Consider the following 17874-nt stretch of genomic DNA (forward strand, 5'->3'; position numbering starts at 1 on the left):
TACATTTCTTGTAAGAGCATGTATAATCAAAGCTACAGGACTAAAACGTCATAACTTAAAAGTGGCTTCAATAGCCGGGATCGTAGCTACCGCCCATGTCAGATATAGGAAGCAGAAGTTGTTGTAGCCATGCTACGGTTAGCTGTCGAGTCCTTGGCAATTAGCAGGCGGTCTCTGATAGTGGTCCTGGTGGGTTAGCATTGTCAATTAGGCCAGAGCGAGTGTTTCTTCGTATCTAGTAGATGATTTAAGCACTTCAAGTCTTGGTACAATTTAAGCAAGCTCCTTTATGAGAATCACAGATACTGTCACAGATTTGAATATCGTCATAGTTGTGACAGATACGAGTGAAAAATTCCCGAAGTTTCAATGTAATTAGTTTACAATTTGAATTTTGTATATACACAATTAAGTTTAAATCAGATCAGGTTATAGGTTACCCACAGTTTCTCCACATTCAATAAGAATGCGAACTCATTAAATTCATACCAGGGATACCTAGTACAATTTATGGGTGCACGAACTAGTAGATCAAACAGTATGGATATTTCTTGTCCATTTTGTTCGGTGTTACCCGACCATGCGCGTTCTTTTCATAGGGCATCTTAACCCCAATCTTTTCAGACATCCTTTCCATTTCTTCTACAAAGAGTACATCACTTCCTTCTTCAAAGTATTGCCATCAAAGTTATAGAAGTAGTCAACTTGTTACACAATGGAAGAACATCAGAATGAACCAAAACGTAAAAAGCAAAAAAGGAGCATTGGAATCGCCTATTTACCTACCGAGATAATTGACCTTATCGTTTATTATATACCTGACGATTATTTGGAAAGATATGTCGACATTCCAATATTGGGATACCATGCAATTAAAAAGCTTTATCGTTGTATTGCAATCGTATCTTCGTACTCACAGTATCGTGACGGATTCTCTCCTGAACCAAAAGAATTCAAATACATCACGACAACGGAAGAAGTCGAACATAACGTCCTACGTGAATCTCTAGACAAATTTAGTGGTCTTCACATCAAAGATCGTAAACGTTTAACAGTTAATGAATTTATCCAATTGATCAAGAAATTCCCCGGGTTCACACCCGAGCTTCTTGAATTCTCCGGAATGGAGCGCTTTATTTGGTTGCACAAACGCTATCCTCATATACTCAAACGATTGCCGAGAATAGCTCTTTCATTTTTATTAGACGACAAACGTGTACCAAAGCCAGTTATATTTGATCAATACAATATTTACCTGGTGTCGGATCTCCCCGGAGTGATTCTACCGGATACATCGATATTATCCAAAATCTCCAGTCTACGCACCCATAATCTTCCAGAACTCGTCGATAAAACATGGGGAGAGAACCTCCAAGAGCTTAGATGCAAAGGCATTGCTGAATTTGATGTATTGTTTCCCAATTTGAAAAAATTAATTTTGCATCATTTTGTTGACTTACACGAGACCGGCTTGCCACGTTTGCCGTCAACCTTACAGCTCTTGCAAATAACTGTATGTTCAATTGACCAATTGGATCTTTCCTATTTGGAAAGTTTGCGAGTATTTGTTGCTGATTGCATGTCGGGAGTGGATAGATTGAGCCGATTCAAATTTCCTCGTGGAATTGAAAGGATAATGCTATCAGGTAGTGATCATACGACTGAGGTGGCAAATTTGGAAAGTATAGAATCATATCCTAACTTGAAAGAATTTAAGATTACTGTTGATATGGATGAAGAAACGGAAGTGTTGGCCTTTTCCGAATCTACGACCTTTCCCGAAAGCTTACAAAAGCTCGATTTGTTCGTGCATGAGTCAACAGTGGAAGATCTTAGTCCTAGGCCATTGGTGGAAATTGACGAAAAATTTCGATTTCCTGCCGATTTGAAAGTCCTTCAAGTCGCTGCTTCTAAGGCGCTGTATAATCTTGATGAATGGACATTGCCACCTTCATTAATGGGTTTGGTCGTTTGGAGGTTCTTTCCCGTGGAATATGAAACAGATAATAAATATGAATCGGAAAAAGTCTGGTGGGAATCCCTATTTCTGGATTCTCTCATTGAGATCAGACTTTCCATTCCTGTATTGAATAGAATAAGTGCACCGTTTCCGAAATCGGTGCGTAGTTTGGATCTACAGTCCCTTAATCCAATAGAATCGATGGATTTTTCTGAATTGGAAAACTTATATCAACTTAGAATTAGATGCGATAGGATGAATAACTTTGTATGTAAGTTACCATCTAATTTGAAGACCTTAGACTTATCAAATAATGTATTACTAAGCAAAGTCATCATTGAAGCACCAAGTTTGACCAACTTAGAATTAACAAATACACTGTTAGAATGGATTATTAGCTCCAACTTTCAAATACCTAATTCTGTCGAAGTGCTTTCATTAACAGTCCCAGAACTGGAACCAGATGGGTCGCGTCGACCATGTAAACTTGTCAAAATCGAACCAAATATTCTTCCGACACTGTTGAGGGAATTATATTTAAGGAAGTCTGCTATCGCGTGTGATTTTTTACACGATTTGCAATTACACAACTGTAAGAATCTCGTGAAATTGGATTTGCTGGGAAATAAGATATATCACTTGCAAGAAAACCAACTTCCATTATCATTAGAATGGATATCCCTTGATGGAAATCCGATTTCCCTGTTTTGTTCTCCTGAAGTTTTTACACCTTTAACCAAATTGCGCCATTTGAGCATGGCTTCTACTAAGATCAATGAATATCTCCAATCAGAAAGCGGACGGTTATTAAAATTTCCTTCATCATTGCTTAGTCTAGATCTTTCTGACAATAATCTACAACCGGGCATGGGTAACGGTTTAATAGTTCTGGACTGCGTTCGATTACAGGAGTTCTGCTTGGTTGGAAACAAAGACTTGGAGGATGTACAAGCTATTGTAAATGTGATTAAAGCACGGTGTCCAAATATGGTTGAATTGTTGTTGGACAGCCTGCTACGAGAGCATGTCAATGAGAAGGGGATAAGATTTTTATCGTACTATTCTGAACCTATCTTTTCATTATACTGCGGCCCCAGCTTTTTGTAGTGTTTGGTGTTTTTGCTATCCCAGACGGTTATTCTCAATTTACAGTAGACTAGGGTGTATAACTACGAATTGTAAAATTTTCAGCGTAATGGATAAACCAAATTCTGTGTATATACGAATTAAAACGAACCAGAGGCAAGGACCGAACATTCGCAAGATCTTGTAGTCATATTAATAATAAGTATATAATTCCTCCATCCAAATCCGCGAGAGCGCAGTTATTTTATCCCTGGGCTAAATGATCAGTAAACCAACGAGTGCATGGAATCTACTGAGATCAATTTATATTTCCAATTAGAAAGCGAGCGAATATTAAACTCCCGTCATCATTACTTTGTTTGGATCATTCTTGCAATAAGCTACAAAAGCACTTGGCAGATAGGTTAATGTTTCTGGCTAGTGTTCAAGTACAGGAGTCAACCTTGACTAGTAGCCGAAAGTTCCTGCTATTGTAGATTCTATTAGGAGTTCATGACCAGATATGGTTGAACCGTTGCTAACTCTATAGCCTCCCAACTTCAGGGACATCTAAAGGGAAAATTTGTAAAGTTGTTAAAGTTTGCATAGCTAGTCAGGTAGTTGTAATGGTCCAAACGTCGCATGATATCCCGTCGCACGTGATATTTCTTTAGCAAGAAGTGTTAGGTATGTACCGTATGCCAATGGTCTTAAGTTATGGTTTCATTTATACTTTAATTATTGCCTTAAAAGAGTAGTGCACAGCTCGCGTTCTTTACCCCTGATGTAAAGAGACTCAAACTCTCTCATTTTGCGCTGAAGTAGCCTGTAGCCAGGATTTTCTAATTGTTATATAAAGTTATACACAATATTAAGAATATCTATAAATCATGAAATCCAAAGATATATTTCGACAATGTGCCCAACACACCAAGCTTCTCTTTATTCTTATTATTATCGTCCTTTTTATTATTAAGCTCATTCCCGTCTGGTTTTAAGAAGAATTGCGACCCTTCTTTTATGTCTAATTTAGTCAGATATGAAATCGAAGCAGGTGCAGATGTAGCTGCGTTTCCATTGGAAGCTGGAGCAGCCTCAGCTAGAGGTGCTTCGCCATTCTCTTTTTGTTGTTTCTTTGGAGTGGATTGCATTAATGAAACATTTGTGCCCCCGATATCTTCGCTCTTTACAAGCTTTCTCTTTTTCAATTTCTCAAGTGCGGTTTTCTCATATGGAACCACTCCTAATAAGATCCCGTTAAATACACTACCATTTTGTTGTAGAGCATCGATTGCTGATGCTGGATTATCGTATGTAATCTTGACCCAATTGGTCCCACTGAATATTGGAACAATTTTACGATTCTTTCGAGAATTGATGGAAAGTAAAGAATTTGATTTGGAGGAAGAAGCAGAACCAGGACTAGAAATTTGTTCAAATTGTTCCAAAATGTCTCCAAATTCACTAAAATACTGAATGACTTGATTAGATAATGATTCAGGGTATCCGAATACCAAGATCGCTGATTCACTATATTGCAACTGATTAACCAGTTGACGACGCTTTTCTTGTTCAGCATGTTTCGTTTCCTCAGATTCAGTAGTGGATTCTTGTTGATCACGGTTGAATAAATTATGAAAACTTTTAGGATCTTTATTTATGAATGAATCAATTTGTTGAACTGGCTTGTTCAAGCTAACTAAAATCTCATCATTCAAATCATAAATCGATCTTGCTGGAGGCACATCATCAGCACCGCCAAATTGAATGAGTTCGTTTTCATCTTTAGATTCGTTAATGGTATCATCATATTTACTTATATCAAAACTAGTGTCGAATAAGCTGCCGCCACTTATACTATTGAGTCGATCACCTCCTTGGCTCATGGCTCTACGTTGTTGACCTTGTTGTGGTTGGCTACCAAAAGATACTATATTAAATTGATCATGGGAGACTAGCATTGAAGAGGAGATTGATCCTCCAGAACCGTTGGAACTGATTGATAGTCTTCGATTTGATCTTCCCTTTTTATTGTTACTTGATTTTGAAGTTGCCGCTGTTGCGATTTGAAAACTGGGTTTTCTTTTTGGGACTAGATGATTAGGGATGGTCCTTTTGGTTTGGTTTTGAAACCAAGCAGGAGGTTGCGTCGTAGATGAAGAAGCACCAATCATTGATGTTGCCGAATGAGTTGATGAACCTGATTGTAGCTGTTGTTGCGGTTGTTGTGCAAACATTCCTCCTGATTGCTGTCCTGCTGTTGTTGTTCCTCCAGTAAATGAACTCGTTGGTTGCAGTAGAATGTATGAACTTGATTGACCAAACATGATGACGCGACTTAAGGAAGCGAATGAATCTAGAACTAACTGATGGAATTCGATGATGATGATTATGAAAGCGATGAAATGTTTGGGTGTTTTTTTTTTACGTTCTGAGACATTGACGACATTATATTTATGTCGTACAATTATGAGAACCTAGTCCGACATTCTTGTAGTTTTTTTTTCGCACGACCTCATCACCATTTTGAATATCGAGTTGTGACTTTAAGGCTCCAGAGTAAACTTCAACAAGAATTTGCTGCAAAAAGCTGGAGTAATCGTAATAGTTCCAATATACAATGCTGCTATCACCAGCAGAAAGATCATACTTGTATGATTCATTAATTCACACTCCGCCTATAAGACCAGATTCTCGATCTCAACATCAATATCGACCATTGGAAGCCAAGACGTCATTCTTACCGAGTTCAAATGGATCTGCAAGAATAAGATTAGCAGATGGTAGTGAGTGTATAGTCAGTATTAAAGCTAAAGTGGTATTAACTTCTGCGGAACCCAATCTAATTGATTGTGATGTTGATGTGGTTGGATATCGTGATGATTCTAATTTTGTTACAAATTTACGATTCCATTTACTTAATTTATTGACTCAAAACTTTCCCCTGGAAGTATTGAAGTTGACTCAAAAGTATAGTTTTAAGTTGTACATTGATTGCATTATAATTAGCCATTCTTCATATCCATTGAGTTTGATTTCATTGACTTGTTATTTGGCTTTAAAAACAACAAGATTGCCATTATTGATAAGTGAAGTCAATGATGAAGAAATCGCAGAGCAACCTACATTCTCGGATGATTGGGATAATTCAACGTTTATAAACCAGAAATTCCCTGAGTTTCAACCCCCAATCATAATTGGTTTAGGCGTCATTGGGTCCAATTTAATTTTTGATCCGTCAATTGAAGAAGAGCAAGTATTGGAAAATGGGTTAATGATAAGTTTCTATAGCAACAAGGTCATAACTCCAGTTGCTAATATCAATTTCTGTATAAATTCAAATAATTCAAACTTTAAAGGAATGAATCTGACCCGTTTGGTTCAGGCTATGAATTTATGTAACAAGTATTGTCCAATGATCATTAAGGCTTTGGATACATTGATAGAACAAGATGAAGAAGATGCCGCTGATGCTTCAATTTTTTAGTACAAAATTCAATTTCTATAAAATATACATAGTTATACTAATACACACATCCTCAACAGTGTTGAGTAGAATAAGCATGAACAATAATTGCAGTTGCAGTTTGAATATTCATAGATCTAATTACCCCAACTTGTTTAATCTCAACACAGAAATCCAATTCTGCCAATAATTCTCCCGGAACACCCTCTCTTTCTCTTCCCAACAAGATCAATGATTTAGCCGGAAACTTCAATTCACTATTTAATTCCACCGATTTATCAGTCTGCTCCAACCCAATCAAAGTATATCCCTCCCTTTTCTTCTCCTTCAAATAATCTTTGATATCTTCGACCTTAACTTCAACCATTGGCATCCAATAATCAGCAGTCACAGCAACACTCTTAAATTGTGGATGTTTCTTAACTTCAATATCATTCAATGTCAACAATCCAGCCCCCAACACATCACATAATCTACAGATCCCACCTAAATTGGGTGGTTTATCAACTAGGGAAGAAACAACAATCAAATCACTTCTAACCACATCATTTCCCCTTGTATTTTCATCCACGTCCATTACGGTATTCCAAGCACCACTTTTGGTTTGTAATGGCGAACTACCAGCGATTCCGCTGGCTTCAGAGACAATCGCCTTCTTGGTTGATTTCCGTTGTCTGACCCATAGTTCATTTTGATCTTCTCCGATTGGATGGTTTAAGATGGAAATCTGCGATGGTGATAAGTAGGTTTCATATTGGTGTTTGGTTATAAAATCTAAATCTTCCCGATCGGATAATCTCAAAATAATTCCCCCAGAAATGCTAACCAATGCGATATCTTGCTTAATATTCCATAACAAGGCGTCTCCACTTCTGTATTGTCCAAATGACTCGGAAGCACTTGCAGCCTTATACATATTATTCACCATTTCTACTAAATTATCATCAATCTTAAGTTGAGGTTTCTGATGGAGTTCTTGATGAATTGAGATTATCAAAGAGAGTGAAAAGTGTCTGGTAACGGCTTTGCTTGATGTAGCTGCTGGGATGACTATGTTTAAGAATTTGGTTAATAATTCAGCTTCATGTTGGGTGTCTAATTGTTGGATCAGTAAATACATTATTCTCTGATAGGAAGTTATTACCGCTGGCTTCAAATTATCATTAGTTAATGAGATAAGAATACGGCGGGTGAGGTCTTGATTGGATAATAAATTGTACGAAATTATCCATTCGATGTACATTCTAACCAAAGGAGATGGTTCAGTCTTGATCAAGCCCAAAATCACGTCAATGTCCTCTTCAATAGTTATCTTGTCAATAATTGAAATCAAAATTGACAACAATTGGATTCTATTCCATTCTTCAAAGCTATCAGTATTCTTCAAAGGCTTGAATAAGTGATATTTCTCCTCGGCATGGGTCATAATATACTTATAAATCAGTTGTGCGAATTCGTGACTCTTGATAGAATTGAAAATTGCCATTAAATTAATCCTAGCTGAGATTTCTTCTGCTCCATACACAGTTGCATATATATCTGAATCATCTCTCAAAGCGAGCTTTGTGTCAAATAAGTCACCAATAATGGACTCTAATCTGAAAGAATTATTCCTTAATTGATAAACTAAAAATGAATCCACCAAAGCACGAATTATCCATTGACCCAATCTCTCGAATGCACTAACGTCCTTAATTTGAAATTCAGAAACGGATTTCGTTAAGCTAGGTAATAAACTTCTCCTTCCCGTTGAATTTTCAATCACCGATTCACAAAACTTGGTCAAAGATACTTGAATGCTATCGTTGTCAATTGACGCAAGTAAGATCTTGGGATGGAACAAAGTCTGAATAAGTAAAGTATGGAGATCACGTTGGTTGAGTTGCAATCTGCACGCCTCAAGATTTATCCACATCAGGGTCAACAACTCGACAATATCCTGACATAACAGTCTATCGTCAGATTTGGTATCGGTGTTCAAATAATCAGTAATCGTTTTCACCATGGCATAGTTTGATTTCATATCGGATGTATTTGAATTCATCACATTTAATATCTGGCTGAATGCATGATGGGTAGACGGTGGGGTTCTTTGTGTTGTGATCTGCAATGCCACGAAATATTCGCCCATGATTTCGTCTTTTAATTTATAGAAATGTTTCACTTGTTTAGAAATCTCATGAGAATGGCACAAGATGACATTAAAAGCTTTGAGCATTGTTTGTTGGTCAGTGAATTGGAATGAGGAATTTTGATACAAGTTATTAAATAACCTGAACTTGTTCAATGAATTCACAAGAACGTAGTAGTCTTTGGACTGTAATTCTTGTTCAAGATCTTTCCACAATTGAGAAATTCTATCCGAAGATACATTCACGGAGAAGGTCTCGAAGTTGACGTATGATAATGCCTTACATAACTCAATGTCATCAAGGTTGTTTAATAATTTTTCTAATGGTACTGACGCCAATGATTCTGAATTAAACCCAGATTGTAATAATTTGGCTAATAGGATGGTATTATCTGATGATGAATTGATAAAGTCGGCCAATTGATCAGTCTGACCGGATAATCCGAAAAGTAATACTTTGTGTTCAATATTGTTCGTTGATTTCAAGGCTTGATGAAGATCAATATGGCTAACATATTCTTTCAAGATGGATAAGTTATCATGCACTAATTCAAACCCATTAAATTTGACAAACTTATTCAACACTTCCAAGAACTCGCCAATGTTGTTATCTGTAAGTTCAAATGAAGTCAATAATCTCAAATTAACAGTTTGTGAAGTAGTCTGCAAAATATCCCCTTCTGCTTTCGCTTCAAACAAAGTCAACAATGGAACATCGTGGACACCAAGCTTCAACACCTTTTTGTTCTCCAATCCACTTAACAACCCATAAGAAACCAAGATTCTTGCAGGATCGAAAGCATCTTTCAAATTAGCCAACACGTTCAAAATGCTCAACACTACATCATGATATTCTTCCTTATTATTCAAATTCAGAACCAAATTTCTAATAAACTCGACCAAATCCCGAGAATATTCACACTTGTTCTCTCCATTCACGCACTTAACCCCCAAATGCGATGCCAACATCAAATTAGGCAAAAATGTCGATTCCAAGAACTCTAATCCGTATTTAATCAACCATAAATTTTCCAATGGGATAGATAATAATAACTTCAACGTGAATTTCCTCACGGAATCCATGGTGGCCTTGAACCCTGTAGAAAGAAGGCACCAACCCCAACTTGGTTGAATGAGCGAAGTAGGAGAAATAAGACCAGTGATATCATGCAATGCTGCTTCCGCTTGGTGCAATGAAGTATCAATCCCTAATATTTCAAAAAGTGTGATATATCTCGCCCATTCCGCCAAATGCTTTTCCGATTCCTCAGGATTCCATTTGATATAGTTATTAGAAACGGGCACGTTGATTGCTTTAATAGAAAGTTGAAGGATCAGGAGGGTGAATTTGCGGTGTTCGTGCAGATCACTGATCAAACCCTTTTGGAGGATTGACCAATACGAGTCTGGTTGGATTACCTTAGGGTAGATCTGGTCAGCGGGTGGAAGGACGGAAATGTATCTCAACCAGAGGATGTAGGCGTGATTTTTGTGATATTTCACTTTGGTGCTTTCTAAACTGAAGATGATATCCCAGATTAAAGTAGTGTTGATGGCTTGGGAGGTTATTGAATCAATTCTCCATCTTAATAAACGGGAGATTATGGAAGATATTTCATCATCGTTTATGCCAAGAAAGAATAATAATAAAGTATCTAACTGTTTAGTGATGTAGCTGTGTTCGTTGTTGTCGTTTCCTTCTTCCAGCATGAATAAGCTTTCCAAGAACTGAAACAATACAATGAGATCGTCATGTTCCATTTCAAAGTCGTTTGTATCTACTTTGTTAAAATTTTCCAATTTAATAATCTTAGGGAATTCCTTATTGAAGTAATTGATATATTTGTGGATATACATTCCAAACAAATGTATAATATGTTTCAAGACATCTTCACGTAATTGCAGTGATTTGCTAATTAACCTGATATTCCTTTCAATGGTTTCTGGTTGAAGTAAGACCAGTTTAGAATACCCTAATAATTCTCCATACACCCGCTTATTTGCATTGACATCGAAATCATCCAATAATTCAATCAAGACATCGATGGTTTCTGGGTTATTGACAATGTCTTGCGATAAGCTTTCGATTAATTCGGTCTGTTTCACAGCGCCCAAATATTTGGCAATTAAAGCTGCTGAATTGGCCATAGTCTCTATACGTTTATTCAACCGATTTCAGCTGTTGCTTGCTCCTATTACAAAAGTGTTGCAAAACAGAAGAAATTGGAATGATTCTGAGAAATTTGAAAAATTTCCAGAACCTCATTGGCACTTGGTGCACGACTTATCTCTGCAACCAACATCCAAAAAGGGTATGAGCCGCACCAGCCATAAATCATTTGTAGGTACCAAGGACAGAGAATCATCAGACCTCTTATGTGAAGCGATGCCCATATGAACTCAAAATTGAAATATTATTCCAACCTCAATTCTTTTTTTGCCACTGAAGTACTCCAATAAAATAGTCAGAATGTATATTATGGATGCGGCACTATAAATTAGTCTATCTGATTTACTTTGGTTTTCGTTTCGAGAAACTCAAGCACAGGACGATTCCATCAGCTTATTGTATTCAATTATCAAAATAGAGAAGTCTAATTACATGTGGCTAGACGTTATGCCATGGCGCTAGTATTGGTTGCCAAACCAAAAAGTTTGAGTCTATTAGTGACGAAAACTGTTCACATCCGGATATCTGTTGGTACAATTCGGTGCCTATTCGAATTTGATTGTTTGGACTGGAAGAATATAATCTATTGAAAACCTGATAGAGGTAGTCAAAGTTAATAGCAACTTTGTCTAATTCTAAAAAAATCAAGTTCATACAATCATCTAATATGATGTCTTTGTATTGGTGACCCGATTTGATCCAGCAATACTTCACCGAGTTAGGAACCCGCAACTCTCTTGATGAAATATTCTTTGCATCTATCATTAATGTATCTAAATTCACTAGATGATCAATGGAACCAGACAAATTGAAACTATGACAAAAAGCAAATTTCAAACTTTTAGGAAACTCCGATAAATTCAATGTTTTGAAACACGTTACTTGAACATGCTCAACCCATCTTAGACTCTTAAAAAGCGCAGTTACTTGAGAAGCATATAATACATTTGCAATATGTAATTGCTTTAATCCCCTTGGTATATTGTAGGACACGCCCTTAGCTAAGATGTTATTCTTAGACTCTCTCCATCTATATTCGTCTCTGGAAATTCTAAGTATCCGAAGGTTATCTGGCAATTTTCTAAAGAAATTCAGATTGTCTAAACGATTTAGAAACGATCCACGAATATATAGTTCTCTCAAATTTAAAGGGAAACGGAATGAATAGTGGATCGATTTTACTCCGTTATCATCTAATCGCAACGTTTCACAGCTATCTGGTAGATTCATCCTTTTCGGGCTGAGTACATCAAACTCGTTACAAGTCAAATCAAGTTCAAGTAGACCAGGACATTGAACTACAGAAATCCGACTTAATTGATTTTCTTTTACTGTTAATATCTTCAAGCATTTAGGTAGGTGTTTTTCCCAGCCCTGGCATAACTCATTTGTATCCAAATGAAGGACTTTCAAGCGAGACAAAAATCTCAAGTTGGTGTTCTTAATGGTTTCAATGGCGCAGTTGGTAAGATTCAAGGAGAATAGATTTCTGGGAAAAGCGATATTGGAAAATGAATTCATGGACAACTTCGATACATCTAGATTTCTCATCTGATCCCACTTTTCCAAGCTAATATGTACAAGCGGAGGACTCTTTGTGCTGCCACTAAGCGAAGAGTCCGTCGAAGCAATGGATACTTTATTGCACGATACGGGGGCCCCGGAGGCTGCGAGAATCTCAAATAGGATGCGATCTCTATCAACCATGCCTTCGTCTTTGATATCGTATAAAGAAATCTGCTTTAGCTTTTGTGGAAATTTGATTGATCCATGGTCTTCTGAGATAGTGAATTTGCAGCTTAGAGCTAACTTTTCTAGTCGTAGATAATTTTCAATATCATTAACGCTTTTCAAATTTTCGCAATGCAAGTATAGTTCTTTGATTGTTATAGGAAGTTTTAAATGACGGAGGGAATATAATCCGGGTAATCTAGCATTAAAGTAAGCAAGGTTCCTTGCCAGACGAATGTCAAAATCACAAGCATTGGGTTGGTCTGTTTCAATTGATAAATGTCGCAAACCGATTGGTAAATCTAAATTGAGCTGGAAAGCAGACACATCTAGGGCGTTTAAAAGGTGTAAGGATTTCAACGTTGAAGGTAAATAGGTAAGGTCTGGTGGTGTGATGCAAGTATCTTCGAGTGTTAGTTTCGAAACAGAATTGAGTATAGACTTGAATTCGAAAACTTCTATTTTGACGTCACTTAAACGATATCCTCCGATATTATATTTCCAATCTATGAGCGAAGAAACGATATCATAGCCTTGTTGTTCTAGATTTAGTTTAATTTGGGAATTCTTTAGCTGGCTTAGGTGACTTAAAGTGTCCGAATACTTCGCAGTTGGTAGAGCATTCAACTCAACTTTTAATATTTTGATACTTTCGATCCATTTAGGATATCTTGCAAAGACCATGGCGACATTATTAATTGACGATAACCATAAACCACGAGGTCTGAAATCAGGATAGTCGTCACAAAAGACGAAAAATTCCCTCAACCCCCAAAATTCGACATAATCGACAGGATCAGGGTCATGTTGGGGAAGTTGATCATCGAGTTCCTCTGATTCTTCATATGCATACATGGGCTCGGACCCCCTTGGTCTGTTATAATTCTTTGAATATACCTCATCGATTCCAATAAAGTGCTGTGAGTTATTAGAATCAACCCATGGACCAAACAGGATGCTTAAAATTCGAATATTCGCATAATATGAATTGAATGCAAATTGACCAATTCGATCAATTTCGATATACTCCTGGAGATAGTCAAGGGAAATTATATCAAAGATTGATTGTAAAATCTCAGGTGGGAATCCTAGAATCCAATTCACCCTGCTTGTTTCGTCTAGCATTAGTTTAGTGCAGACAACCAATCCACAAAAATAATCTATTCTGAGCTTTTCTGCTGAAATTAGGAATAGTAATGATTCTTGGAAAGGAACTGATCCATGCTCTACCTTGTGCAAGTATTAAGTGTTTCTTTGAAAAGATCTCCATACTTAAACAAAAAAAGGGCGAATTTTTGAATACGAAGAAAACGATTGGGACTCAAAGTGGATGCCTAAGCATTGAGTATCAAGGTTGTCAGAGCATACTTCAATCTTTTGATGTCGAGTTCATTCAGTCCCCCCTGTTATACGTGGTAGGTATATTTAATTGCGGCTTTTCAACAAAAGTTCACTTGACAAGAAACGTACGCTGATGCGTGTAATTAGTATCAGAGAAGACTTTAAATATTAGACTTGAGACATCGTTATGAAAAGGTTGTCTGATTTCCTTGTTTTGTCCTCCCCTAAAACTTGGAACCCACTAAAGCTTTGTAACTTATTCCAGAATCACCGACGCTCTAGTACTTGGTCTTATCACCTGAATGGCTACTTCGTTACCTAACGAGTTTCGTCTTTGTTAGTCCGGCCCAGTAATGTAGCTACCTTTTATTTCCCAGCAGCGGGCTTCGACTTTTGAATTTGTAACATTTACTTAATCCATTTGGGATTGATGAGAGTCTCCGCCTTATGCAACTGATAGAGATTCAGCATGTTCAGGAGACTCTATAGAGTCACTATCCCGAAGTGGCTGCCTTGATGTGGATCTTTTTGTTGAGCATGATAAGATTCTTCTGAGCGATATTCTTCGTGTAGCCAAGGAAATGTTACTAAGATCTAGAGGCTGAATTGACGATAATCTATTTTACTACAAATCAATATTTAATCAAAAACTTTGACTCTAAAAGTGACAGAAATTTCTGGTTTTTAGAAACCTGTTTGTATAGATCTAAACCTATGCGAATTTGACTTCTTGGATTAGATGCATGCAATTTTTTAAAATAGCACTGTAGGTAATTGAGATCAATCACCAGTTTATCTAAGTCCAAAAGGATCAAGTTCATACAGTCGTCGAGCACAATACCCGAGTATCGGCGACGACACTTGATCCTGCAGTATTTTACCAGTCTAGGAATCCGCAACTGCTTTGGAATAGCTTTTTCCATCCTGATGTCCAACGATTCTAAATTGACCAAATGATCCATCGAACCAAGCAACTTAACATTTCTACTAAAATCAAACAGTTCCTTACCACCGCAGTCGAGATGCTTCAAGCTTTGAGGCAAATGCGTTAAGTCAAGTGAATTCAGGCAGTATGTCTTGAGTCGCTCGATATTCTTTAGGCTTTTGCAAAGCATCTTTGCCTGAACAGCAGACTGTATTGGACCAATCTCTAAATCTTTTAATCCAGGTGGAACATTGTAACTTCCCTTGCTTAAAATACCTTCTCCACTACGGTGACTTCCATTCAAGCAAAGTTTCTCAATAGTGTCTGGCAATATTCCAAAGAGATTCAGATTGTCTAAACATTCTAAATAAGGACCAGCAATTCTTAGCTCTCGCAATTTTGATGGAAATTTAAAATCAGCGTTTTTGATTGTTACTATTGGATTATCATTTAAAATCAAAGTTTCGCAACTTTCAGGAAGTTCTAGTAGGGTATGATGGATTGCCTTAATCGGATTACTACCTAAGTCAATTTCTAGCAAACCACTACAGTGTCTAACTGAGATCCTTTTTAGCTTATTCTTTCGCACGGATAATTTTCTCAAACTTGAGGGAAGATCGTGATCCCAGCTATCCAGTTCTAGCAAATCATTTTCATCCAAATTAAGGATTCTCAAAGAATCTAGGGACTTTAAATTTGTATTGTTCAAAGTTTGAATTCCACACCTGTTAACCTTCAAGCAAAATAGACTTTTGGGAAACTCGACATAGGAGAATGATCGTATAAACAAATTGAATAGATCTAAATATCGCATGTGAGCCCAGTTCTCCAAACCAAAAGTCAAAGGTGAAGCGGGTTCCGTTGGGTCTTTGAAATATCTATGCTTCCACCTAATCGCCATTGTATCACATGATTTGGGGACCTCGGCAGACGAAAGCACTCTTATAAGTCTCTGGTCTGCATATGGTAGATATTGGATTCTCTGATCGTCCAGATTATCATTTAATGAAATCTGTTTTAGTTTTGGAGGAAATATGAACGATGGTAGGTGCTCGCCTAGGACATTGAACTTGTAATCTAATGTCATTTTTTCTAATTGCGTGAATTCTTCAATCCCACTAAGGTCCTCTAAATCTTTACAACGAAAATTCAATTCTTTGACACTCTCCGGTACTAGCAAATAACGAAAGGAAGTCATCCCTTTGATGTAAGCTTTCAAATAGACGAGCTTCTTTGCCAGACGAATATCAAGGCGGGTGATCGTTGGTTCATTATAATTCAAGTACACAAACATCGAACCAATGGTTAGATGCTCTAAAGCAGGCGGTAAAAGCAATTCAAGATTACGATCAGAAGTCGTTAGTGAAGCCACGAGGTCTAGAGATTTCAACGTCGAAGGTAGATAGGCAATTTCTGCAGGACTAATTGGATTATTGACAAGTACTAATGTGGAAGCAGAGACCATTCGCAGCTTAAAGTCATCCATTTTCACGTGTGATACATGAAATTCACGGATAAGCTGCTTCCAAACATCGATCAGTGGAATGTTGCTATATTCATTATCCCGTAAATCTAGCTTGATGTATATCAGGTTCAGGTCCTTTAATTGGCACAATAATGGAACATATTCAACAGGCACATCTCTTAAGTCCATTCTTAGGGTTTGAGCATCTACCATGCTTGCTGGATGTTCTTTAAGAGTCCTCGCAAAATCTCTAAGTGAAAAAAACCATAGCTTACGAGGTTTGAAATCAGGGTAGTCGTTACAAAACGCATGGAATTCTCTCAATCCAGAGAATTGAATGTACTCAATAGAATTATATTCAGGGATTTCTTGGATATATCTTTTACCGCGTTCATAAATAGCAGCATCACTCCCGACAGTCTTATTATAATTCTTGGAGTATATGTCGTTGGTGGCAATAAAGTGTTCTGATTTATCCCTAAATCTAGGTATAAAGTAGTTTTCGATGCGAATATTGGCATAATATGAGTTGAATGCATATCGACCAATTTGATCAATATCAATATATTCCTGGAGATAGCGAAGTGGGAGTTGGTCAAATATAAATTGTATGATTTCTAGTGGGAATTTTAGAATCCAATTCATCCTACTTTTGTTGTCTAACATTATCGTACACTAAACAATGTTCTAATAGTGGATTGAATAATTTGCTTTCCGGATGATTGGATTCCATAAACTGGCTTCCGTCTGCAGAAAAATTTGAGCACACTTGTACCTTTTGGATCATGTTAAAATTTTCATTGCGACGCGTAAATTTATCAGACGCGTTATTCTAGACAGCTTTTCTTAAACAAAATGGTTTTGAGTTACCAATTGTGAAAGTCCCCTTTACGCTATGTGTAGCAAATAGCGCGTGTTCTCTTCGTCATTCTTCCCACTTCTAATCCGTATACTGCTACATTGGTGTCAAGAACCCACCGAAAAGAATTTTAACGCTCTAGCTGTGAGGAGCCTTTGCTATAGGACAAGAATTTGTGGGAAGTGCATGGAAAAATGACATGTGACATCCCAATGAAATTTATTCACTGTCATCGTTGTGCCCTGACATCGAAATCAAAGAATACCAATACATTCAGTTTTCTCAACACCCCGGTTAAATCGTACTACTTCTATCGACTAGAGTGCACCGACGCTAGACTTAGATTCCCGGTAAACTTTAAATACAGAAAAGAACAGGGCTCCATTGAATTCTTCTTTACAGGCTTTATTCAAAGAATTAATGACATGAAGGCTATAAGCAACACTGTTATTTCCATTGCATTGTTTCCTTGTCATCGTTATTTGTGGCGAGCTTGAGACTCCATTTATGACATGGCCTATTCGGGTTCATTCTCAATTATAAACTAATTATCGTTACCAGAATGATTGACCACCTAGTGAATTAATCAAGGCATGGTACTTTCTACAACCTATAGAAAGTCTTGGGCAGGACGAATCATGAATGGCGCAATTTTCTAATTTTTTTGCCTTCCCGGGGCTCTTGTATCTTTTCATTTCGAAATAAGTTGTAATGCCATAGGTGCCAGTATCTTGATATCAATAGATATCGCCAGATATTTG

General features: G+C 37.2%; 3 protein-coding genes and 1 pseudogene across 4 annotated transcripts; 2 read left to right on the forward strand and 2 right to left on the reverse strand. All coding sequences in view use genetic code 12, as the record gives it.

Moving 5' to 3' along the window:
- Positions 1 to 715: 715 nt before the first annotated feature.
- On the forward strand, positions 716 to 3067 carry J8A68_000407 (uncharacterized protein; the record flags this gene model as incomplete). The annotated part of the gene is made up of 1 exon (XM_049408018.1): positions 716 to 3067. The coding sequence occupies one exon, from the start codon at positions 716 to 718 to the stop codon at positions 3065 to 3067; it is 2352 nt and encodes a 783-aa protein (XP_049266210.1).
- An 839-nt stretch (positions 3068 to 3906) lies between these two features.
- J8A68_000408 (FG-nucleoporin) lies at positions 3907 to 5352 on the reverse strand (the record flags this gene model as incomplete). Its single annotated transcript, XM_049408029.1, has 1 exon — positions 3907 to 5352. One exon carries the CDS (start codon positions 5350 to 5352, stop codon positions 3907 to 3909), a length of 1446 nt encoding a protein of 481 aa, XP_049266211.1.
- Positions 5353 to 5645: 293 nt separating this feature from the next.
- RRP42 (exosome non-catalytic core subunit) lies at positions 5646 to 6512 on the forward strand (the record flags this gene model as incomplete). The annotated part of the gene is made up of 1 exon (XM_049408040.1): positions 5646 to 6512. The coding sequence occupies one exon, from the start codon at positions 5646 to 5648 to the stop codon at positions 6510 to 6512; it is 867 nt and encodes a 288-aa protein (XP_049266212.1).
- Positions 6513 to 6564: 52 nt separating this feature from the next.
- J8A68_000410 lies at positions 6565 to 16920 on the reverse strand (annotated as a pseudogene). The gene is made up of 4 exons: positions 14688 to 16920; positions 14136 to 14182; positions 11308 to 13597; positions 6565 to 10775 (listed from the first exon to the last, which is right to left on the reverse strand). Coding segments are annotated over exons 1-4 (8781 nt in total).
- Between the last annotated feature and the right edge of the window lie 954 nt (positions 16921 to 17874).

This window comes from Hemisphaericaspora subhashii, assembly GCF_019202705.1.
Source record: "Hemisphaericaspora subhashii strain CBS 10753 chromosome Unknown scaffold8, whole genome shotgun sequence".
NCBI classification, from domain to species: domain Eukaryota; kingdom Fungi; phylum Ascomycota; class Pichiomycetes; order Serinales; family Debaryomycetaceae; genus Hemisphaericaspora; species Hemisphaericaspora subhashii.